General features: G+C 38.5%; 1 protein-coding gene across 13 annotated transcripts in view; it reads right to left on the bottom strand.

Moving 5' to 3' along the window:
- The window catches only part of LMO7 (LIM domain 7), a 128,857-nt gene that overhangs the window by 41,402 nt on the left and 61,104 nt on the right, over nt 1–26,351 (bottom strand). For all 13 annotated transcript variants that reach the window (XM_039385157.1, XM_039385150.1, XM_039385149.1 and 10 more), the window contains exons 5-7: nt 2,031–2,061; nt 1,504–1,617; nt 824–1,022 (exon numbers count right to left, since the gene is read on the bottom strand). In XM_039385157.1, the coding sequence (XP_039241091.1) occupies nt 824–1,022; nt 1,504–1,617; nt 2,031–2,061 (344 nt within the window). The remainder of the gene's footprint in view (nt 1–823; nt 1,023–1,503; nt 1,618–2,030; nt 2,062–26,351) is intronic.

Below are 26,351 nucleotides of genomic sequence, written 5' to 3'. Positions count from 1 at the left end.
GACTGAAGACATGAAAGAGCATATAAATTTTTAATTAAATAATATTTCCCATGTAAATTTACTAACAAAAACAAGTTAACAGCAAATAGTACAGCAACATGTTTGTCTCACCAGATTAATGCCCAGTAGAAGCCCAGGGTATATCATGTACTGAACATGGTTACATGTTGCTTTGCTCAGATAAGAAATGTTCCACGTGGCCTCTGCCCAGTGATTTAGTTTTATTCACATGAAACAAAATCCAGAAGCTCACACTTTTTATAACTTTAGACTACAAGTTTGTATTGAACTTTAAAATGGCAGAGAAACACAGGTCAGAATACAGCTTTAGGGATTCAATGTCACAAACTGTCTTCTTGTTACCCTTATTTCCATGATATTTCCTATCAAAAGTAACAAATACTATTCAGTATTGAATATTGAATAGTCACAAATGAAGTGAAAACATAGAAGTTTGACATAAGCACCCTAGGAACAAGGCAAGAGACTTTTGCAACTGGTGAATTTTAGGTGATGACATCAAGATCTGATTTCTACCAGTTTTCTTTACTGAACACTGCACATACACACACCCTAAGGCAGCAGTGAGAGCAAGATTTCCAGTAACCCTTCCTAGGAAGATTTGTGTGAGCAGTGCTTTGTTTCTACCAACTGTTAAAGGTCAATATTTGCTTAAGCAAAATGCAACTGCAGCAGTTTCAAAACCAGAGCCGACTTTCAAGCCAATTTAAGTACTGGACACCCAAGTACTAGCTCCACACATTGTCTTCTCCTATACTCATATGACACATGTCAACAAAAGATTTTAAACATAAAAACATACCTTCACTGCCACCTTTTAAGGTTATATCTGACGAAAAGCTTGTGGAGGATCTTGAACCAAGAGAGTCCAAGCTATCAAAAGAATCGTCTCTTTTATGGCTAGCTGAAGACGAAAAGGGCTCTCCCCGGTCAACGTACCAAATATCACCGTATCCACTATCCCTGCCACTTCTGTTCAGGTGGCTGGATTCTTCAAGTGCCTAGGAGAGTAAGTTTTGAAAGGTCTTTTACAATAATTTAAGGTGCAAATGCTACTCATGAGTTATAACTCAAAAATTTTTAAAATGCGTTTTGAGTTCACAAAAAAACTTCAACAAAGACTACTGCAAACCTCTAAAAACAACACATACAACAGCTTGGATAGGAGATTCAATACAAGGTCTTAAATTTCTCTTATTTCAGCCAAAGGGAATAGAAATTGGGCTATTCACAATCTACCACATTAATCAGAGCAGGTGGATTCTGAAATTCATATGGGTAGCAGAAGAACCAATGTAAGCTAAAAATCATTCTTTTCACATGGACCTTGATAGCAAGCAAAACAAATAAAATAAATGACTATGTTGTCCAAACTAATAATAAAATTAAACCCCCAAGAGACTGTTTAGAATTGATGCTGTAATGTATAACAAACTACAAAATTCAGGCTATTTGTTTAGTGTCCTTTTTTGGATTCCTTACCTTAGTCAATGCTTGCCCTAATAAATTCTCAAAGGCTTTAAGACTGAGGTATGGACCATTATAATGGGGGTTACTTTGAGCTTTTCTCCCAAGCCAGTATAATGTAATCAAAACCTAAAAACAAACAAACAAGCAAAAAAACTAAATACAAACTTAATTACTTTCCTCTCATGCCACATACCAGTATAAAAGAACCTCAGCATGCTGCTAGAGATGTTTGGACAATGAACTGTAACATCTTGTTTACAGTATTAGCTATGATTGCCACCAAAAACAATGAAGGAATGTTATGATGCATCTAATGTATGTCCAGTAAGCTGACAAAAGTACTGTTTCCAATAATTACATTGATTTGGGCAAGTAAGCTGCATAGAGATCATCGTAAAATGGTACTAATTTATATCAGATAAATGAACAGATGAAGAATAAAGTAAACATGATAGTACCATAAACAGAAGTGTTTAAAAATAATTAATCAGAATTAGTGTGAAATTGTTTCAGAAAATATTGAAGTAGATGTGTCTTACATTTTTCACTCTTCTGTTGGTTTCCTCCGGTCTGAAGTAGGGTAGAAAGTGAGGAAAAGAAAAGAAAAGAAAATCTTTTAAAATAGCTGACTTAAAATGTAATCATTATTCAAGATTTAAAAGGTTTCAAGACCAAATAGCAGTAAACATAAAATATGAAACTATGACTGTTCCAAAAGAAATAAAAACATTTCACTTTGAATACATAGGCATAACTCCATACTATTTCAATTGTTACATACAGAGTGAGAAACTAGCTGATCTATTGCAGTTTCTGTTTTGAGAGGTACACAGAAAGGTTCTATGATTTTTTAATTACCTTTAATTTAGTTACTGACAAAACAGAAGTGGAATACAAGCTGTTGACTTTGGGAAATATAACCTCTATTAGCCAGGAAGATCACAGAATGGTTTGGATTGGAAGGGGTCTTGAAAATCATCTAGATCCAACCCCTCTGCCATGGGTAGGGATACCTTCCACTAGACCACATTGCTCAAAGACCCATCCAAGCTGGCCTTGAACACTTACAGGGATGGGGCATCCACAACTTTTCTGGACAACCTGTTCCAGTGCCTCACTACCCTCAAAGTAAAGAATTTCTTCCCAATATCCAGTCTAAACCTACCCACTCTTTCAGTTTAGTCATTTCCCCTTGTCCTATTACTACATGTCCCAGTAAAAAGTCCATCTCCAGCTTTCTTGTAGGTTCCCTTTAGGTGCTGGAAGGCTGTGACAAGGTCACCTTGAAGCCTTCTCTTCTCCACACTGAACAACCTCAGATAGTCAATTCCGTATGAAAGGAGATTTAATTGTAACTTTTTCCCTGATTGTATTGTTTTCTAAGATATTTGTCTCAAACACAGAGAACACTTTAGCCTAGAGAAAATTTTTCAGATCAAAAAATGAGGAACTGAAACTGAGACATCTGGAGAGAGATGCTGTATGGTGGGTAGAAGGGGTTTGGTTTCTTTTATACAAATATATGTTTTTCAAAAAATATTAAATACATATGCAATCACTAATATTAGTAAAATCTTCTTTTATATATATACCCAGTCTGTAGCACACCTTGGAAGTGCACCAGCAGACATTCACAGTGATTCTGTTGTCTTCCTGCTCATTTTAAGAACAAGAAGAAATTTTTTGAATGGGGGGGCTCACAAAGGTGGGGTAACACAGACCTAGTCATCAGATGCAAATATTCAGGGCTGAACTGCAGACAGTGGCTGAACAACACTCCTGCCCACAGTGCCAGCACTTATGGAAGGGTAAATGGCTTAAATACATAGAAACAACTTCTCACCTGCCCCAGATGTTGGTTTGCAGCTGGTTCAGCTGCAAGATTCACACACAGCACGGTGAAGGGGTTCAAACAAAAAAGAAAAGACTTCACATACAGCAGCAGAAAGACCTGTGCAGAGCCCCATAACATGCCAGACCAACAATGTAATAGGGCACCTATCCTGTTCCTGCTTGTCTAGGAACAAGCCAGTCAAAGGTTACAGGAAAAAGGTAGAATAAACCATTAAACCATAGGAGACTGTCACAAGTTAGTGAAACGATGACAGAGCCTGGCCAGCTCTTCACGGAAATGTAATGTTCAATGCGACGTGACAATCATCATGGACGCAGACCGTCCCCTCCTTCTCTTTCCTCCTAGTTTGAGAGTACCCACTTCCACCCTGTGTAACTGTAAGTGCCTTGCCCATCTCCACATCCTAAAGAAATCAGGCTACCAGGCATGCAAAGTCCTGAGATGGATCTGACCTGCACCATCCTTGCCTGCAGCTTCCTTAATATTACATGTCAGAGATGCTTCTGGCTTTGTAGTCAGTGACTTCTTTCTCACAGATAAGGAGGAACTCTTCTCCTTTAATCTTAAATATTTCCATGTTTGTTTTGGGTTTTTTGGTTTGTTTTAATCCCTTCCAAAACAAATTGCTATTCTTCTTTCACTGGAGACTATTTTTGAAGAAAAAAAAATTTCCTCTTCATTTTTTTCAGTAGGTTGACTTCTTTTCCAGTGTCCATGTTGCTGGACACACCATGGCTGTGACCTAAGGTGTTACTAGAGACAGACCGATTTGCCAAGCAGAGGATGGCAAACTATTCTTGTGGTGGTGTGCACCAACATTCCACTTCCCATAGCCAATGGAGAGCATTTTAAAGGTTCACATTCTTTACCTTCAAAGTCTTTCATTAGCAGAACTTCTGCCTTTTTGCAATTATAAAAGCAGAGGCCATGCATGCCCTTGCTAAGGATGCCTTAAAGTTTTCTTCCAAACTTCAGCAGCCCAGTAAGGATGAGAAATTCTGCCCTTAGCCAGCTGAAGCCTATATCAAAAAGGCTGCCAACCTTCACGAAGACCAAAGCTAGGTAACTGAACATGATGATGTCCACACCTTCTTTCCTTGAGTTCTCTGGGATAATTTCAGTCAATCATTTTGCAACAGAGCAATATTCAATTGTCTTTATATTTCAATATATTTTCTATACTGGAATAACCATAAATACACTAGGCCTGTGTGCTTGGGCTATAAAGAACACAAGTACTAGGACATTCAGGTAAACCAGTCAGTACAGTTGAGACCCAAAATGCAGGCAGGGAGATATTTCACATACTCGAATCACAGACCATGCTTTGTTCACATGTTCACTCTGCCAAAAACAGAAGCAAACTCACAAGTTGTTTACTCTTCATGCGCAAGGTTTCTTCCCTTGCATTACTACTTTCCTCCTCTGAACTACGTCTATTGTTTTCTAAACCTTTTCAACAACTTGTCAGAATAGACGCAGTCTGAGCAGAAGGACTGAAGGGGTAGCCCACTTGCTGAATCAACGCAAATAAATCTTCATCAATGCAAATAAATGTCAATCCTACATTTGGCTACTGTGAAAGAAGTCTGCTTTTGGATGTTTTCATCCAAAATCATCACAGAATCCAGTTGGTGCCAACCATCTTTATGAAAATATTCTGTGTAACCCAATTTCTGGCTTGAATAAGTGAACACCACTATGCTGAAAGTTACAAGCAGGCTGCTGCTTTTCTCAGAAGGGCCCTGCCAAGGCTGCATGTTAAAGTCAATCTACTGAAAGAAGTCAGTTCCTCTCCAAATGACAATGCAAACAGTACTTACTAAATCACTCCGTGTGTTTTTAAACACAAACTTCTCTATTTTCACAGAGGTTTTTTATACCTCCTTTTGTTAACAATGCAACTTTGCTAAAGATGTCTGACCGAAGTAAGAAAGCTGCTAAAGAGAGTGGTTAAGATCTTGCTGGAAAAATTTTACTACAAATACTTCATCTCCTCCTGCCACAGTCTCAGCATTTAAGTATTTATTTTGAAGCTTAAAAAAAACCCAACACCGATATTCTGCATTACCTAACCTAACCCCAATACCAAATTCCAGCTAACAAAGAGGTCTCAAAATTGTAAAGGCCACAAGATAACACGAATGGGATATTATAATTGTGAAGCACAACTGCACAAATCCAAGTTGAACACTGATAAAAAAGATGTGAAATAACCACCTGTGGAGAAATAATACCTTCTGTGTAAACCATATCATCTACGTCAATCCTTTAGCAAACAGAAAAGAGACAAATGAGACAGAAATAGCTCTCACTTGTCAGTATGTGATATGCTTAGAGACCAAATACCACTGTTACACTTGAACACAACACATATTGACAAACATCACTTACTCCCAGCCAGCATGGACCAAGAGATGTTTCTCTAACGAGGACCACTCTACAAGAATAAAGCAAAGTGAGACAGCAGATCAGCACACTGAGCCACAGCTCAAGGAATTTATTCTCAGCTCCACTGTTTGCTCAAGGTTAAATAGCAGAATTAGTCACCAAGGCCCTAGCCTGACAATACAAAGGCTTTGGCAGCAGCTTGGTTTAAGGATTTCCTGATCTCCCTTTCCCTTCCAGCCGCTCCTATTTGCTGCCTCCGTGGTTATGCCAACACAACTCTGAATCACACTACCATTCCATGCTGCCCATTGGGACCAGAGGGCTGCACCCATTTCTTTGTTTGGGTTTTTTCTAATACACATTTTCAAACCCCAAATTAACTTGCTGGTCTGTTTTAGTGCATGATCATACAAGCAACTGCACCAGCACCATGGCAGAGACAACATGCTGCTGCAGTGGAGCGAGCAGGGGGCTGGTGAAGGAGGACTCTGCTCCGCACACCGGTACCATGAGAGTCCCTGTGTGACAACACCCCAGCCAGAGGTGCGCTGTGCTTCCCATTTCTGAGGAGCAAGCAAAGTTTGGTAGTATTATATTACTGCAATTTGGGGTATTTAAATTTTTTTTTTTTAATTGTAGATAATCAAAGACCTTACAGGAGCTAGCAGATCACAGTAATTTAAGAAATCATCCTTACAAAAGAGTAGTGCATTTTAAGAAGCTACCATTTATTTCTGACTTATTTCAAAACTTTTAAACAACAGACTCAATAGTCTGGATTTTTCTAATACATTGTATGGTCTGGTTCCCCCACATCCTAAGGTACTAAATTCCAGCCTCTAGAAACTCATGATGTCAAATCTACTTTGACACTTCACTTTATTATTTTCCAGGAAGAACATGAATGTAGAGCTCGAGACCAAATTGAAGATACCCAGAACTCTGAGAAAGATTCTGGAAGATTATTTTACAGCATCCCATTCAGAGAATGTGGTTTTCTAAGTGTCTGTTTCTTATATAGAAACACTTTTAAATATACATATCAAACAACAATTTAAAAAAACCAAAACCAACAAACAAGCAAGTTTGAACAGAGTATCCTCCTCCCCTAAACAAGGGTTAGCTGCCAAGAATATGTGTGGTCATGACCAAAGAGATAAGACAAATCTGAACCCATTTAAGGGAAGAAAGAAAGGACGGAGACACTCCCACTGACAGAAAGGAATGTGCCAGTGACAAATGCACCCTGCCCGGTGCCAAACCCATTCCTTGGTGACAAATACTTCAGAAACCCCAACAGCTGCCAATCTGTTTTCTTCCCTTGCTCTGTACTATGGACCTCACAAACACAGGACTTGAACAGATTTCTGTTTAAAAAGAAGTATTGTTGCTCTCCCTTTGAACTTCCATTCACCAAGGTAGCAGTTACACTTCCAAGATGCCCTTTGAAGGACTTGGAAGAGCCATACCTGGCCTGGGAGTTAGAGCAGAAAAGCCCACTCCCAAGCTCCTTGCCAAGCTCCCAAGCCTTGCCAGGCTTCTGAGATTCTGAGGAAGATGTAGTAGGACTTGAAGGATTTCTCCACCCCCACGGAGGTATACTGCACAGGAGACAGACGCGGTCTGTCCAACCAGCAGCAGGCTTGTGCTAAATTTCAGCCTCTGTGGCCACCTACTCAACTGCTATAAATATTGCTGCTATCGGATTTCAATGAATTCCCACGTGCTGCTGAGAATAGAAAGGCTCCAGTGGAAGATGTGGTTACTGCATGGGTACGGAAACATGAGGACATTCCTCCAGCACTTGGATTCATAGCAAATTGATATTCAACTCCGACAGCCCCAGTTCACTGCTGAGAACGCTGGAAATAAACCAGTTGGGCTATGACTGCAGAGCTCCAGAACAGCGTTTGGAAATGCACCTTTCTATTTGACTATAAAAAGCACATGCGTTTTCCATAGCAACATATCCACTGGACCCAATCCCACTTACATCATAACACCACACAGAGTCAGGTATAAAATGACAGTAGAAAGCATTTCTTCATGCCCACCAAAAAGCCCTGTCTGGCAGCAAGGAATTCCATGGGCCCTGATGACCAAGCAGTCAGTCCCCACCCTGTGCCCTCACCTACTAATGAAGGGCTGAGGGGCGGAGAAGAGATGCCCAAGAACGCAGAGAGGGAACACAGTCAGCCAACACCCTCTGTGGGAATGCATCACCTCCCATCACTTCAGGGTCCGTCCTCTCCCACTGCCTCTTGAGCATGGCACTTCCTTGCTGATCTCAGCCATTATGCTTCCACACCATCTTTAAAGCCCTTATCAAAACAAAACCAGGCACTTATAGAAAAGTGCATCAACCCCAGCAAGTCACCAGATGATAACATTATCCATTTCCTCACGCTCTTATCTGACCCCTCCCTGGGTGGTCCATCTCTGCCAGCTTCCTCATATCCCAGTCTAATCAAGAGGTTCTCCCAAAGAGAAAACTTGTATTTTGTAGAGAAGAAAGCAAGCCTGTCAAATAAAAAGAAAAAATAAAACCCCCAGAAGAACAAGTGTATACAGAGGAGCCTGAACAATACCCTGAGCACTCCCTGGCTCTCATCTGAGGGGTGGGCAGGGGAAGCAGAATGGAACATTCTCTGCAAGTTGTTGCTACAGCAAAGAGGAGACTGATAGGATCCTCCATCTTCCTGCCTGAATTTTATGTTATTTTAAAGAAAATTAAAGTTGGACTCGATGATCTTGGAGGTCTTTTCCAACATAAATGATTCTAAGATTTATAATAATCAGTGTAGCTTTGTTGACTGGTCCCTTTTTTGTGTCTTTTCCTTACTCCATTCCTAAAACCCTCTAAAACTCAGCAGTTTCACTAATTCCAGGCAATTAAACTGTGTATCTCTTGTACTTTTTTGTTTGCTTGGTTTCTCCAGGGAAAATCTAGAATGTTTCCCCAGCCTGCATTGGTTACTTTAAATTCCAGATCTAGGCTAGTACCTATGCAAAAATAAATATCAGGTTTTTTATTTCTGAAGGCCACTCGACACATGCCATACCCTTTGGCCAAGAAGCATGAGAACATTCACTGACTTTCATGATGGACTTTATGCACACTTTGACTCCCAGCTCTCACACAGCATTAGAAAGTTCTCAAAGAAATCAGTTTCTTCACGTCCAAGAGGACTTTTTAATTTCAGAGGTGAAATTAAGTGCTTCTCAAGACAAAACTACTGCAATACACATTGTAATTTAGATAAACTCATAGACAGCTACCATATCACTACTTACACATGCTATAGATTTTTAGATGCTCCAAAGTTCTGGTATTCAGAACTTGGAGCACATGATTTTGCTGAATCTCTCCATTTATCTCCCTGATGCTTTCTTCCTTTTTTTAAAACCTGTATATAATTCAGTTGACCTTTGCACAGGGATTATATTAAATGTTACCCCACTTCTACCTTATTCCTTTCTTGTACTTTATCAAAACATTGAGATTTTATACTCCCTCCTTCCAAGAAGCAACATACTTGAGCTCATCCCGTTGATCATCAGGGTCATCACCTACTTAACTTCTCTTGCATTTAGTTTTGAAGATCCTTTACCTTCATTCCCCCATACAAATCTAGACCATATTGTAAATTTTGTAGATTAATTTGAACATAAATCAATATGGGGAACACACAATTGTGCCAGCATTCTTTTCAAAATAAACAGTCGGTATATCTGAGAAGTCACTCTGAAAACTAAGTTTCAAAATAGGCAATTAAGTGTAATTGTGTAAGTTTTTAGAAATATATGCAAAACCACAAAAACATGCAGCTGTTAGTTTGCCCAGAAATAGTTCAACAGCATTATAAAAAAAAATTTTAAAAATATGTATGAAGCCTATTATTTGTTTCAGCTAAGCTGCAGCAACCATGGCAACTCACAGTTAGTACTGTTTTTCAAGACATTACCAAAATTCACTTTACTGCCTGATGCTTCTTTGCCATTATTAAATATTTCCAAAACTGTTGTCCTTTTTACTCCCAACTCTCACACCTAACTGGAGTATTTCAACATGCCCTCTTCCCACACACAGATGTTAGAGGTAACTTTTTAGAACAGCCCTCAATACCGACCCATTTATTCCCACAAAGCATTGCTCAGACACCTCTGCACCATCTCCAGATTTGAGTAAACAAGTTATTGCAATGGAAGTCAAGGTGAAAAATTTTCCATCTACCAACTACTCCACAGCAACTACCTATGTGCACTCTCTTACACTCAACCCTCTGGATTAATACAGTTGTTCAATTTGGATAAATTCAGAGGCAGTCCCTTGGGAAGCACTAGGATTTGGCAGACAAATTTGCTTGCTCAGAAAGAAAGGAGATTTTTACAGCCTCTGTATACACGGAAGAGGAAAAAAACACCCCAACCATCTCCTTCATTCAATCTCCTCCCTTGATCCATGCCCAGGGAAAGATCTAGTAAATGTAATGCTTTGTTATTTTTGTGTCAAGCAAACAGGTGATGATATATAATAAGCAAAACAGTTTACCGCAACTTATAGCACTCAAAAGCAAGGTTTATTGAATTTCTCAGGGTGTGCAAAATAAGATAAAAAAACAGAACTCGAGTCTATACTGCATAATTAATACCAGATATTTGACAACGAAAATATCCTCTGGTAAAGCAAAAATATGACTGACAGTAACTTACACTGGGTATTGCTGTGTTCACGCCTGTGCTAACACCCAATGTCACCAGTAGAAATAGGTACTGCTCAGCTGCTGCTGTTATAACACATACACAGAAAACAATTCAGCGCAGAGATGACTCAGAGTTAGCAGCAGAAGCTACAGATGCATTATTCACGGCCCATGAATGGGAAGTAATCTGGGATTCAGTCCGCTCCAGTCGGCATCTCTTCAGGAAAGCCAAGACCCATAAATATGAGGTATATGCATGAGGATAGATATCCTCTGGAGAAGAGGCAGACTCTCTGCATTTTGAGGGTACGTGGGATTTGTACTGGGAGACACTTCAGATTTCTGATGGTTCATTTTTTCCTCTAGAGCAATTCCAATGTAGAGCAATTCCAACGTAGTGTTGGCCAAACTATTGCACAGGAAGACACAGAATAGGGGCAGTGTCTATGCCAGCCTCTCCTTTTATTCTCAGCTTTTGTCGTATTATTAAAGAAAAAATGCTTTTTTTGTTCTTGTACAATTTAATGTGGGATTACTAAAAGCACAGCTTTTAGTCATAAAGTCATAGAGCTAGGACTTTGCTTTGTCCACCTCTATCAATAAATACAATTTTTTTCCAAAGATGAAAAAATTGAGGTAGAAGGTAATCACAGCTTATTCCATGATACACATTTTGGAAACAAATTAAAGTGACACTGGAATTTTTCCTTAAGTAAATCACTACTGCATGACTGAATAATTTAGTTTAGTCTCTACATTTGGAATAAAACCTTTAAAGAACTGTTGGGTTTTCTCAGCAATATTTTGGCAAAATATTTCATGAGCAAATAAGAAGCTCTGAAAAAAAATATAATGCTTCCTTTTTGGAATTTTACCGTATTTTCCTCTATGTTTCTTCATGTTACCCTAGCAACACAGAGCACAACATCACTCATCACACAGAGAACAACAGTATGAAACACAGAGTGAACCTGACTTCTCTCTACTAGTTAGTTCTCCATTAACTTATGGTGATCAAATATGCCCAAAAGAAGTGAGGCATGCAGGTACAACCGAACTTTATTATTTCATATGTTTCCTTGATCTGTCTGCATTTATAAAAACATATTTAGAGCCAGGAAAGAGCTCTTCACTTAATGAAAAGTCAAATATTAATCTATGCAAACTTATCAGAAAAGAATAATGAAAGAGGATGTATTCCCTTAAATAGCTCTCCCCGATGACATGGCATGAAGTAACAATACCATTTAAAACAAAAACAAGATACAAAAAAATGAGTAAAAGTGTAGTATTCTTGCAAAAATGTGCCCTTTTGTTTTAGTGAATGGACAAGATGCAAGACAAATACATATTTTCCATATCGGTTGCAATTCCCACCTCCCATCCTCAGCTCTTGCAACATCCACAAGAGCTCCTTAAAGATGCATCTATTCTGATTGAGGTTCCTTATGGCTTCAGAATTATTTTTATAACTTTTGAAATGTCTAAATTCAATTTGTTGTCATCAATAATATTGGATAAGTATTAGTTTTCTTAGTTAGCTTCTTTGGGGGAAAAAGAATTTGTCCACTGCAATAGAAAATAGTGTTTTTTAAAGCTACTTAGAGCAGCCAAGTCAGAGGGTATTTTTAAACATTTGCTCAAAACATTAAGGGTTTTGGGCCAGGGTTTCTGGCCAAGTTTTTAATGTTGGAAAAATGAATGCTCCTTTACTATAAAGTGAGAGAATGGGTAAAAGTCCAAATACTTGCTTTGCCAGAACGCTAGAAAGCCTGTGTGGGAAGCAAAAAAGGGGGGGTGGGGGAGGAGAAAAGTTAAGCTAGTCTGACCATATACCTCTGAAGCTGAAACATTTATATCCATTCTGAGCGTCCCAACATACTGAAACCAAATGTGCTATTAGTCATTTAGGAGTTTCTGTTGTAAAGTTAGAGGAGCCTGAGAATAAAAACTTGAACAAAATTAATGATATGGGAAAACAATCCTAGCCAGGGAACTACAGATGATCTCACACCTCTCTTTCACCAATACTCATGAAGTATGTAGCAAAACTGATGACTGAGGGGGGAAAAAAGCTTAATACACTAATTAAGACATCACCAAAATGCTCCAACAAGCTATTACAACTAAGTCTGGTGGTAGAGGGAGGGAGTGGAACAAAATTATTCGATTCTGCTCCAAGTGAGGCCATGGCAATATTCCCAACATCTTTAACGAGTGCATGAGTAAATGTTAAATTAGGAATCTTCCTTCTCACAAGAAAGAAGATACTATATGCACCAACTCTTGGAAATTACAGTTAGCCGTCTGCAGAATTTCACCAACCGTCTAACCAGATGAAGCACTGGAGAAGTAGGCTCCTTAAAACAAACATGGTGGTTGTAAGCTATCCTCCTCAGAAGTCAATCAAACTTCAGAGCCAAGATAACACAAAAGTAACCCTCGGGCTCTTGAAGAGGTTATTCTACAAATTTTTCTTCCAACAATCCTTGTGATTTCCAAAAGAAGACCAGGCACTCTTTTTCACCCAGGTAAGGGCAAATAAAACCTTGAGACTCTCACCTAGGAATCCACAGCTTCTGAAAACTAAGGATGTTTCAAACCTCCTGTGAATGGCAATTATTATTGCATTTAATCATTGCAAAGATTATTAAACTAATGGTTAAACTGCAAAGTTTATGACATTTATGGCACCAGTTTGCTACAAGTCTCAGCTTCCCATGGGACAGTATGCATGCTGCATTAGCGACTGCTACATCCAGACCTGCTACCTTGGAATTGTCTGTGGCAGTAGCCCTTTTGAGCTCAAGCTTTTGGCCCTCTTTGATTAAGAAATCCCAACAGCAACAGTGCACTCACTATATTCATTGTTTTACAATTCAGTGAAAAGCCGAGACTTTATCATCCCCCAATTAAGACTGATAATCTAGACAGGATGAAAAATTAAAAGACAAATCAATAAAACTAATCAGGTGTTTCTCCTCTTTACACTTAATTCTACCTGAAACAAATTACAACTGGGGAAGAATCACACATCAAGTAATCTTAGAGGTCTCATCATCCATGTGCACCTTGCAACAGTAAGACTCAATAATTTCCAAGGCTTCCCCTCCTCAGGCTAACAGAGCTACAAGTAGAAATTAACTCAGTGCAGTGGAGGAATATCCAGTAGCATCCTCTAATGAGGAAAGCACACATCAGTCTCTGCTGATGGCTCAGGAATAGGTTGTCAAACTGCAGCAAAACTCATCTGTCCCTTGACAGGAAGGTAACCACTATAAAGTACAGGAGAAAAGAATGGGATGAATATACCTTCACCCCTTGATCCACAGACATCACACACAGATGATAAGCTTGAGCATTATCATCAAGTTTGGATGCCAGATGGCAAACTGTTGACCACTTTATCCACACAACACTGAAAGCGTTTTACAATATACTTCCACTTTCTTGCTGCATAGTGTTAGACAGGTGGAAAAGGCCATGAAAAACCAGCTGGAGTGCTCTTAATATATTATCCTTTCTACATTTCAGTGTAGATGTAATTAGTGGCCCACTTAACCTGCTAGGGTAGGTATCTTAAAAATAAATTTAAGAGAAGTCCCTGTCAAAGATGTTTTTTTAATCAAGTAAAGGCACAAAGACATACAACAGTCTTTGAAATACATTTATGGCAGAGTAGTATAGCATACAAGTTTTCTAAGATACTAAAAAAATAGCTTATACTGCAGTGTAAGTTAGGCAAGCCTCATCTTTAGTAACAGAAATCAGTACTGTCAAAAACAGCTCATGATATAACAAATCAGCCATCTGTTTGGCACTAATTTTTGGAAAGACACTGATTCAAAACCACTGCAATAGTCAGATATTTATTTCTCAAAGGGAAAGAAGATAAATATGAAGTCCACTGCCACTCCGCATTTAAAACTCTTCACCTGGAAAACAGTGCATTGAATACATGTAAAAATATGTACCCCAAAATTTTTTTCAGGTAGGAAAGAATCTGTGGAAGCTTCTGCTAGGGAAAGAAATCCAGAACTGCTGCATGAACTCTAGACAGAATTTCAAGTATGTAATTACTTGAAATATTATGAAAACTAATATAGTTATTACCTAAGGCCCTAAAGGAAAAACCCTGACACATGATAGGTACACAGGTGAATATATTTGAACTTCTTTTGCATAATGAAGTTACCAGCAAAAAACATGCAATGCTTCAAAAAGGAAAGCCACCAGGAAAAGAATAATAAAATAAAAGCACAGAGGTATTATTCTTTGTAAACAGACAAAATTAACTGTTGTCAAATGCATACCCAAATTTATTCTTGTGTTAAGGAATGACATTGAAATTTTAGCATTGATGAATGCTGATAGCATGGAAATCAGACTGGATGCGAAGTAAAGAGGCTGTTTAAAGTACATAAATTCACATTTAAATTAAGTCTGTGATTATTTTAATTTGTAAAATCTTATATGCACTCATTTTGAGTGTCATACCAATTCCCCTCAAAAATACGCTCACTAGCACACTCATGATTCCAGAGCAACTTACAGAAATAAAAACTGTTTTGAAATTCTAGTTCCTTCACAAAGGCTTTTATTTTTGCTAATTTTGGCTTGCATAGGGGATCCTGTGTTTCATGGGTACAACCAAGCTTTACCAAAGTGCTTTCACAAATTGAAGACTGGCCAGGGAGCACCACTGGCCAGTAATCTCTGCTGAATGCTCCACCACCTATGAAAGTGGAAGGTAATTTTTTCTAATAATTACTCACTAATTATTTTTTTGTATGTAAGAATCAGGGCATAACACACCTTAATAGGCAAATGCATGAAAACCTGTACAACTACCTCCTGTAATAGCATTAAAGACTAACCTTTCATAACTGTCATTTGCCCCCTACTTCAAAGTGTGCACTCTTTGATACTGACCCAGTGCTGCTGTTTGTTTTGTGAGTTGCCTGGCAGAGACATCTGAGCAATAGAGAGTGAAAACAGTGCGAAAGCATCTTTACTGGGTATCCCAAATTAGCTGAAGAGTTAACAGAAGGCTATTCCAAACAACAGCAGCGGTGGCACGCAGACCACTGACAACCAAGGAACGAGAAACCAAGAAGATTCTACCTCCTCTCCATTTACAGTAAAAGCGGATTCTAGACTTTTTTACAGGTAAAGTAAAAAAAAAAAAAAATCTCATTACGATTTTTCTGAAACTGAAGGGAGTCCTCATAATTTAAAACTGCACTAACAAAAAAGTCACATTACCAAGAGTTGAAGTAACCTGACCTAATTAACTGGAGTACTCTCTCTCGTGGGCGAAGGCAGAAAAAACCCCATAGTTCAGTAGTTTTCTTCCACTGTTTTCACTGCTTCTTACTCTAGCTTTTTGAGGACAGTCTGTCCTATAACTGCAGATGCACAAATAACAGGAACATGTTCCATTAAATGTTGCATGCCAAAATCTACATGCAATTAAACCTAACCAAACAGTTTCTAGGAGCTTGAACATATTTGCTTTCCTGACAAAAATTCTGCAAACAAAAGCTCCTTCTATAAGTAATGTACACGTGCCTTTGGTACATGTCCATCAAAAGGACTCCTTCCCTGGGAGATAAAAGCAGGCTTCTCTCTCTCTCTCCTGACTTAATCAGACAGTAATAAGCCATTTTTAAATAATGGAAACCACGCAAACATATTCCTGAGCAAGAACTGACAAGAATAAATGTCCAGTGTTCGCTGCTTCCCCACCTCTCCTGAACCATAATTAAGCTAGAATCATAGTCGTTTAAGACCTTTAAGATTACTGAATCTGACCATTAATCTAGCACTGCCAATTCCATCACTAAACCATGTCCCCAGATGCCATATCTACAAGTCTTAAATATCTCCAAGGATGGTGACTCCACCATTTCCTTGGACAGCCTGTTCAAATGTTTCACAACCCCTTTGCTGAAGAAATTTTTCCTGATATCCAGTGTAAACCTCCCCTGGCATAACTTGAGGCCATTTCTTCTTGGCCTGTCACTTGTTACTGGTGAGAAAAGACTGACATCCACCTTGCTATAATCTCCTTTCAGGTAGTTGTAGAGAGCAATAACGTCCTCCCCAAGCCTCATTTTCTCCAGGCTAAACCACCCCAGCTCCCTCGGCCTCTCTTCATCAGACTGGTGCTCCAGACCCTTCACCAGCTTCGTTGCCCTTCTCTGGTCATTCTCTAGCACCTTAATGTCTTTCTTGTAGAGAGGGACCCAAAACTGAACAGAGGATTTGAAGTGTGGTCTCACCAATGCCAAGTACAGGGGGACAGTTACTGCCCTAGTCCTGCTGGCCAAACTATTTCTGATACAAACCAGGATGCCACTGGCTTTCTTGGCCACCTGGGCACACTGCTGGCCCTTGTCCAGCCTGCTGTTGACCAGCACCCCAGGTCATTTTCCACTGAGCAACTTTCCAGTCATTCCTCCCCAAGCACTGCATGTTGCGACCCAAGTGCAGGACCCGGCACTTTACTGTGTTGAATCTCATCCAATTGGCCTCAGCCCATCAATCCCACCTATCCAGACTGCTCTGTAGAGCCTTCCTACCCTCCACAGATCAACACTCCTGCCCAGCTTGGTGTCATCTGCAAACTGACCAGGAGTGCAACTTGCCCAGCTTCCTCCCTTCTCTGCCATTTTGCTCCAGTGCCCCACAGCCTAAACACACTTTGAGAAAACCAAGAAGCCTCAGTCTTTATCATTCCAGCTTTCCTCCTGTTAAATCTCATGCTGTCCATTAAAGGAAGTTTAACAAGCAACTTAGCAGACACTTGACACAGCATAAGCATAAATACCTGCCTTAGTCCTCCTGGGCTGGCAGCCTGGTGCACAGCTGAGAGCAGCTACTGCGCACCCATTGCTCACATGGTACCAAGCAAGCAAAGCTCAGGCACTCAGACTTGTGCTGTTTGGTGCCACCATTCCCTGGATTCAGAGATTTAAAATCTTATCCAATCAATGAAATAAAATACTGAACAAAAAAAAGAAGTAATTTACAAGTGATATCACGTCATTTTATCATGATCATCATACTACATTACAGAAATCTCCAGTTATCCAGGTAGAGGTTATTTATCAAACTAGCTTGCTGAACATATTCATGAGTTATTCAAATAGTATTAGAGAAAACTGAAATCTAACTAAGGAATTTGTTTACAGCTGAAAGAGGAAAATGCTTCAGAAAGACAAAATGTTGTTTATAAAAAGAAAAGTATCCTTTTGCAAGAGATTCTTTTCCTCTTGAAGGAATGAAAATATCGCAGTGAAATGGCAAATACTAGTAAACCACCAGTGCTAAGTGACTTTTGTATGATTTCTTAACAGCAGCCAACATTCAATACCAGAGGCAAGCTCAGATTTCAAAGAATAAAATGTTCTGCACAGAGAGAAGAGAGGGCTTTGCAGGGCAAGCACAGCAGAGGAGTATCATTACCAATGCATCTTATTCTGCGCTTATTCAACCCATGTGGGTGTGCCTTCTACATAACCATCTGATGTGTGATCTTACAGTTACATTTCCAATGCCAAAATCAGTAACAAAAGCCTCTTAAATTAACTCATTCTTTTAGAGCAAAAGTAGGTTTTAAGTAATGATGCTGAATATAGTACATGCAAATACATGTACCAGCTTATTTCAGCCATTCTTATTCATTATTCTGATGAAGCTTTTAGTAAAATTTCAAATAGTTAAATGAAAAAAACATAATATGTTAAATTATTAATAATTCATGATAATATTTTTCCCTGTGATTGCACAACCCAGTCACATATCGAAATAGTCAGATACTTGTCTAGGTTAAGAGACCCACTGTGATTTTATTCATCTTTCCAGATAGCTCTGCATACAATGTTCCACACTTGCTAAAGCTTAACAATGGTAGATTGCTTAACTGATTTATCAAATCAAAATAATTCCCTCCATAAAATTTATGTCTGATTTTTTTCCTTAGTTTTCCTTCTTGGAGGAGTTTATCATAGATCTACAGAAGTTAAAAACAGCTTGCACTGCATGTAACCTTTTCAAAACCACAGACACAAACATCCACATGGGGCCAGATCGAAAAATTCTCTGTAGTCCAGTATCCCACCCTCCCACGTAATCCCAAGAGGTTGCCTAAGGAAGAGTAAAAATAGAGCAGGCAAGATGCTTCTCCCTCATGGACTTTGCAAGATAGATGTGATTCCCCATTCTAAGTTACTCTTAAAAGATTTCCCTTCTTTGAACTTCTCCAGTACCGCATGAACGCAAATAAACTTCATCACCCACAGTATCTATTGGCAAGGAAGCCCTACTGCCCCTTCATTTGGTTCACTGATTATTCATATAACATGGGATGTAGTGACTAGTTGAATCACTTGTCCATGCCATCTGCTGGGGGTTTTCTGTTTATTTGTTTGTTTTAAGCTTGCTACTTTGTCCAGCTCTATCCTTCATCCATCATTCTCTTTCAGGCTCAGGACTCTCAGCGTGTTGAACTAAATACGCAGCAGAAGCTATTCCTACATTTGGTCAGAGAAATGCCATGAGGATGAAGATATTCCAGTTCCATAGGTCTGAATTTGGGGAAGTGAAGTGAGAGAGTGAGAAAAGGGAAACTGATCAAAGTCCAAAGCTTCATATGGTATTACAACACCAGAAAATTCCAGATTAACCACAGCAGCATAGCGATGTGCCAGTTTTTTCCTATGCCTAATACTTGTTTCTGGATAGGTTTCGGGGGGGATGGGTTTGTTGTTTTTTTGGGAGGGTTGTTTTTTTGTTTGTTGGTTGGTTTTTTGGTTTGTTTGGTTTTTTGTTTGGGGTTTTGGTTTTTTTGTTTGGTTGGTTGTTGGTTTGGGTTTTTTGACTGGCACTGAACACTGAATAGATACCTTTACGAAACTCTTACAAAACTCCTGACCTCATTATCTCAGGCCTGAGCAGCATCTGCTATTCCAGAACTCATCATTTTGCGTATAAAACTGGAATTGTTCTGATTTTCCTGTTCTCATTTAAGCAACCAAAGTTTTCTTCTATTTTATACATATTCTGAAAAAAAAGTTAACCTGAAAAAACAATTCAAAGCTGTTTACTGCAGTATTCAACACTGGCAAATTTGGAGAAATTAGGATTAGGTTTTGGAATTGTACAGTAATTCCCTACTGCACAGATCTGTGTTGAAAATACATTGCATCTTCAAGTCAAACCATACATAAATATACTGTGCCTTCTGTTAACTCAGGCATTTTTAGCTAGTGCTTTACCAAGTACATCCCTCACCCCAGAAAATTATCCCAGTTGAGGGCATCTTAACAAACATCAGGTCACAGAGTTAAAAAGAATACATTACCGCATCATAAATCTGACAAGCGTATTTCAGTGGTTATTCACAGGGAACAAGTGGCTGTCTGTAATTTAATAGCCTTTGCGAAAGCAGAAGTATTTTGAACTTAGACTCCCTTTCCCCACCCCAGTTAAATATTTTATCATATACTGCATTGGAATCCACGTCAGTTGATGCATATCTGTACAAACTGGGTTCAAAGGTGTGTATGTGTTTACACTTACAGGACATTTTTTTCTAGAAGGTAAAGGAAAGAAGAAATATCATCTGCATTAGACAACCTTCTTACTCCAGTTTAAGCATTCAGCTACAGCAGCTTTCAAAATTTCTGTTTCTGAGTCAGTTTCTGATACTGTGCTCCCTCCCCGAGCAGACAGGAATGCAGGCAGGGGATACATACGTCAGAGGGCAGGGCTGTTGGGAGGACTGGCTCTGCAGGAACTTCATATGACATTCAGCAAGGACAAAGACCAAGTCCTGCTCCTGGGATGAACCTAACTCTTGCGACTGCAGAGTGGGGCAGGGAGTCGGGCCTAGAGGTCCTTCTGGGCCGAACGCCAGCCAGCAGTGAACACTGGCAACACTGGTTAACAGCACCCAGGGCTGTACGAAACGGTACGTGGCCATACAAAATGGAGTGTGGCCAGAAGGCTAACAGATCTAATCATTCTCCCTTTCCTCAGCACTTATTATGCCACGTCTATAATGGTGCTGTTCCCAGTTTGGCATCCTGCAGTACAGGAAAGACACTGATAAAGCAGAGTAAGCTGAGTGAAGATCACCATAATGGTCAGGGCTGGAGATCCTGAGCTTGATCCTCCAGCTTGTTCAGTCTGGAGAACAGTCCTCCAGTCGGGTTTTCTTTTGTTGTTGTTGTTGGTTGTTTTTTTTTTCCCTTTTGTTTCTTAAAGACAACAGATCTCTATAATTTAAAAGAAACATGAAAAGATCATGCCTTTGTGTGGTTAAGCTTGGCTGCTATCTAGCACTCTTCATTTCCACCTCTCCGCCCCTTCTTATCACCTAACCATGTGGTGAGACATTATTTCATTTAGCTGGTTTCAGTGACAACATGAAAACAACCCTGCAATCCTCTGGAAATGCGCTTTATAAGAATATTTGAATTCGTTATTGCATTACCAATTGCTTTTTGTAGTATTCACAGTATAAAATCCATTAATGGCACTTTTACTATAAGTAGTAATTAATTAAGCAGTAATAATACTTTGAATTGAAACCTCTGAAAGCTCATGAATAAAAATGGCCAAAAGTAGGGTTATGTATGAAGTAGGATTGAGAAGTGTTAATACACTGTGCAGCTTTACTTTCTCTGTTTACAGAGTATGGTTAATTGGCAAACTTCTGTATCCATGGAAAACTTCAAGAAGTCAGCTTCCCCCACTATTTAAATATAGAAGCTCTTCCTGTTGAGTTGTCTGCAGAAAAACTAACCGCTCTTCAGCATTTAAGCAGTAAAATACAATTAAAAATAATAAAATAGTAAATTTGCATATATGTTTCTGTTTAATTGATATTAACTAACACAAGTTTATCCTTTTTATAAGTCCTTCAGCTTCCAACATCAGACACAGAAACTTTTCTGTATGGAAGAAAAAAAGAATTACCACCAAAAAATGCGGATTTTTTGTTTACCTTCTTTGGTAGCTCACTGCTACTCATCCAAAATCCTTTCCTCTCTCTCCTGCATTGTTTTATAAACTACGTTTTATCCTGGTATGTTAGGGGATTAAAAGGAATACAGGTGCCTAAGGTTTAGATGGATTCCCATGGGAATCCTGAAAGGTTAGAGAAACTTCTCTTAACACAAATGGTGAAAAATTATTGTAAAGGCTTTTAGTAATAATGTACCCCCTACTCCAAAAAAAAGTTACCCCAGAGATACTTTTAAAATGTAATAGGATCAAAAATGAGGACTTTAAACAAACCAACACCATTCAGCAGAAAGCTACAGTAATCTAGTAACAGTATATGAATTCCAATATAAGGCTATGAATCTATGCCATTAGAGATACCTGAATTGCTTTCAATACAACTAACACACAATAAATGTATTTTTTTTTCCAAATTTGTTCAGACTCCTCCTGTATACTTCTAGGTACAGGTATAGAACTCCAGAGTTTTTCATTCTTACAGCAGAATCATCTTCACAAAATAGATAAATGGTAAAATCAAACACTATCAAAAGTATAATCTCATAAAGGAAGTATAAATTATTAACTGTTAAATTACTCAGCAGCAAAAATGATATATCTCAAACATTTTTCATAATGGTCAGAAAATTCACAGATAAAACAGAAAGGTTAAATAGCACCACACCCAACACTTTTATAGACTCTACACTGAAGAGGTGAACATAAATTTCTAGCAGGTATAGTCCAAAGTCTGGAACATATTTTATTGCCTACAACAGTTTTACTGGAGTGATTTACAGTTTAGGTAGATTAATAACATGAGCATGAATATTTTACACTTAAGCACAACAGTTTCACTAGACTGATACAATACACTCTTTTCATTTTCTTTATCTCTGCATATTGTTCTAAGTATTAATAAATGTTAAACTTGTGAAATGAATGATCTTGAAATTAGTTATATCATAAACAAAATAAATATAGAAATTTCAACGTTTAGAATATGTCTATCCCCAGGAAGTTAATATATTTCTATGACAATGCCCATAGCAAAAAGAGAATTTACACACAAAGTGGTAGGAACATTTCTAGAGTCATTCTGAAATGAGGGTGCTGCACTTTTCCATTTCAAGGGAACTGTCACTAGGAAACTCAGTTACCACAATAAAGGCCTATTACAACCACATGTGTAAAAAATGTTATTTCCCTGAATATAAATGGGGAAACAGCAGTATTCATTGTTCTAAATAAGTTTTGGTTAAATGGTTTGCATTTCAACTTTCAAGACCCACAAAAAGCTGTCTTTTATTCCTTTCATCTCAACTTGAATTGAAAGATAGGTTCTAAAATGCCCAAGCCTTTGTGATGATTGACTCTTCAGTCACATAGGTATAAGTTGGAGAATTTACCCAGGTACAATTTTTGGGCTGTTATTTTATTTCTTGCTCTGAAGCACTTGGCTTTCATCCAACTTTCCATCCAACACACAACTTTCTATTCTACACAAAAAGGCAGGAAAGGGTGGTCCTAGGTTGTGTGTTTAGTGTTTTGGTTGTTTTTTTTTTTTATTTTGAAGCCAAATTAGAACTAAGTTTTTCAGCTCATTAAAATGTATGTTTCTTGGAAAAATCAGCACAGCAAATTCAGATTCAGCTCCATTATGCACTCTTATTATAAGCATTAAATTCTTGAGAAAAAAATATTTCAAGATGGTATAGTAATTCTAGAAACATATTAGATATGGAAGAAGACCTAAGTATGAATTCAGTACTATCAACAGCAAACACCAGCTCTGAGCTACCCACAAACTGACTTGCATTCTCTCTCCCTTCATTGCTGGGGGATTTTTTTTGTTGTGGTTTCTTTTTTGTTGCTATTGTTCTTGGGGTGGGTTTTTTTGTTTGTTTTTCAGTATGCATTTTCAAGGTATTTGATGCTGTTTCTTTTGAGCAATTTATGGTAGTTCTTCCTGAAGGACAAAATAGGATATGAGTCCCAAAACAGTGTCTCATCATCACATCTCAAGCTTTCAGGTAGCTCACCAGCCAGACAGTTTAAAAAGCTGAGTGATACTGGTAAAGCAACTCTAAAAAAGTCCTCTCCAAAATACAAATTTCTAAGGTCACTGATGACAGTTCTCCACTCAAAAAGACCATATTTCAAGGATTTCTATGCAGATTGCTTTCTTCAGTGGTCTACCTGACATTGCTAACTTTCATTCCATAGAACGGAAATTTCACTTCGCCTTTGTTGACCCTGCAAAAGAAAGTACCCTGAGCAGGAAACACAAGTGGAATCAGGAAACGCAGCATATTCCCCAGGACTAGACAGGAAGAAAATTCAAGTCACAAGAAACATCAACTTCTGTTAAAAAAAAAATTTCTAATGAAAACTAATATCTACTATAGAGTGAAATAGTGCTCTTGGGCGTTACCTATCACAAGAACAGGAATTTGCTAAGGGACTGAGCTTAGCACTGGAAGGAGTTACACCTGCATTCAACTCCTCTCTGCTACTTCTTCACTCTTACTTTTAGGAATCCTATTAGACCGGCACATTTAGTGGTTGGCCCAAAAGGACAAGAGAAGCAATTTCATCACTGAAAGAAGGCACTGGCGGTATTGTAATTCAAATTATAGGATAAAGAAGATAGGTGCTAGAGGATGCTTTGTGTTTGGCTTAACTCACTGCTAGAAGGTTTCCCTCCTGACAACCCCTAAAAGGAGAGAGTTGCTTAGTAAGAGACAAGAGTTGGGATGTACAAGGTAGTGAGATTCTGTATGTATGCTTAAAATAGTTAATGTTGCTGTACTAGTTAACCCTTATATAATCAGAAGAACACTCGATGAAGGGTATCCTTCTCCAAATGGGTCAAGAGATGCAGAATATGTGCTTAAAGCCACATCACACAGCAACAATTTCATTTTTTTCAGGCTTTACTTTGAAAGCATCATTCTCTGAACAACTTTTTTTGGTGGTATTTCAAATTCAGAAAGTATTCTCTCTCAACTGAAATAGAGAGCGTGTCTCAAAAACTCAGCTGAAATGCAGGAACACAAGGATGAACACGGCATATAACAGTTGTCACTTCTCTCCAGTTGGTTTTAGTTATATAGAGCTTTATGCTACAGAAAGCACAGCATTCAAATTTTTCCAGGATTGCTTTCTGCTTAGGAAATCGGGAAAAAAAATTGTGCTAAAGAAACATTAAATGGATAAGTTAAAAAGTACCCAAAATTTTGAAATGCCAGCACCAAAGTCAGAGCTCTGTTATTTCATCTCATGTAGGCACTTAATCTCATTTCAGCAAGACTTCTCCAACAGGATTTTCTGTTTACTTTATATGATTTACACTTTATTTAGTGTGCAAGACTGATAATGAATATCTGAAAAAGTACAGAGCAGCAAAAAGATGAAGGCCTTATAAAAATACTAAGTTCTGCAAGGTGATGAGATACTTCCAGCTATCTTTGGGAACAATCACAGAATGGTTTGGGTTGGAAGGGACCTTAAAGATCATCTAGTTCCAACCCCTCTGCCATGGGCAGGTACACCTTCCACTAGACCAGGTTGCTCAAAGCCCCATTGAATCTGGCCTTAAACACTTCCAGGGATGGAGCATCCACAGCTTCTCTGAGAATCCTGTTCCAGTATCTCACCACCCTCACAGGAAGAATTTCTCCCAATATCTAAATGTAAACCTTCCCTCTTTCAGTTTAAAGCCATTACTTCTTGTCCTGTCCTATGTAGCCTTGTGAAAAATCCCTCTCCATCTTTCTTGTAGGCCCCTTTTAGGTACTGGAAGGCTGCTGTAAGGTCTCCCTGGGGCCTTCTCTTTTCCGGGATGAACAACCCTAACTCTCTCAACCTGTCTTCATATGAGAAGTGCTCCAGCCCTCTGATCATCTTCTATGGACTCGCTCCAGCAGGTTCACATCCTTCTTATGTTGGGGGCCTCAGAGCTGGACACAGCACTCCAGGTGGGGTCTCAGTTTTTGAGTTTCATTCAAGGCATACTCTAAATATAACCCTGTAGCAATAATATTAATGGAAGCTAAGTATTTTAATTTGCTCTTTTACTGAAGAATGAAATTAGTATGGTAAAACTTCAACGTTAGAACTCAGAGGCTGTGTACCTTTAAAAAAAGTTTGCTATTTAGGATTTTGCAGTGAATTGTTTCTTGGGGGGGAGTTGGGTGTTTGTTTTGTTTTGGGGGATTTCTTTTTTTTTTCTTAGTTTAATATTCTAATCTGTTAACCCACCATTGTTTGGATTTATTATTAGATTTTAATTAGATTCTTTTACTAGATACCTCATTTTACAGAATTATAATTTTTTTTCAGGTAGAATAATTAATTTGCTTGAAAGAAAAGACAAATTTGAGTTTACACTCTCAATCTGATTGTTCAGGCTGCCTCCTTTAAAACTGATAACTGGGATAACAAACTCCATCAGAATTAAGTTTGGTGTCTATCTATGAGAACTCTCATAGACTCCATGCTATGATTTTACTAATAACCCTTCCACAGCTGGGAACAACTGGGTGTGTCACCCCTAAAGAACTGGGTAAGGAAGTGCTTAACGTTTTTAAATAGTAACCATGCTGACAACTGAGAGTCACTAAGCTCGTATTACATTCTTACTTTGACAGAACTAAAAAAGAATCAAATTAAGTATTAAGACAATCTTGCATTAGTACAAATAAAAATAAACTCACAAAGTTCTGGGTTTTAAACTAACATCTGCTCCAATTAGAAATAATAAAATCCTAGAGTAACAAAAAAATAAAAATCAAATATGCTGAAAGAACTGAAGATGGACACATATGCATCTACACAAATAACTAGACACTGAACAAGATGATATGCATATGACTGCTGGACATGGTATGTGAGGA

The sequence above is a fragment of the Pipra filicauda genome, unplaced genomic scaffold (assembly GCF_003945595.2).
Source record: "Pipra filicauda isolate LSUMZ 115617 unplaced genomic scaffold, ASM394559v2 scaffold39_size4671491_pilon, whole genome shotgun sequence".
NCBI classification, from domain to species: domain Eukaryota; kingdom Metazoa; phylum Chordata; class Aves; order Passeriformes; family Pipridae; genus Pipra; species Pipra filicauda.
Note: the sequence above shows the minus strand (reverse complement) of the source record. Positions and strands in the feature narration are given on the sequence as shown.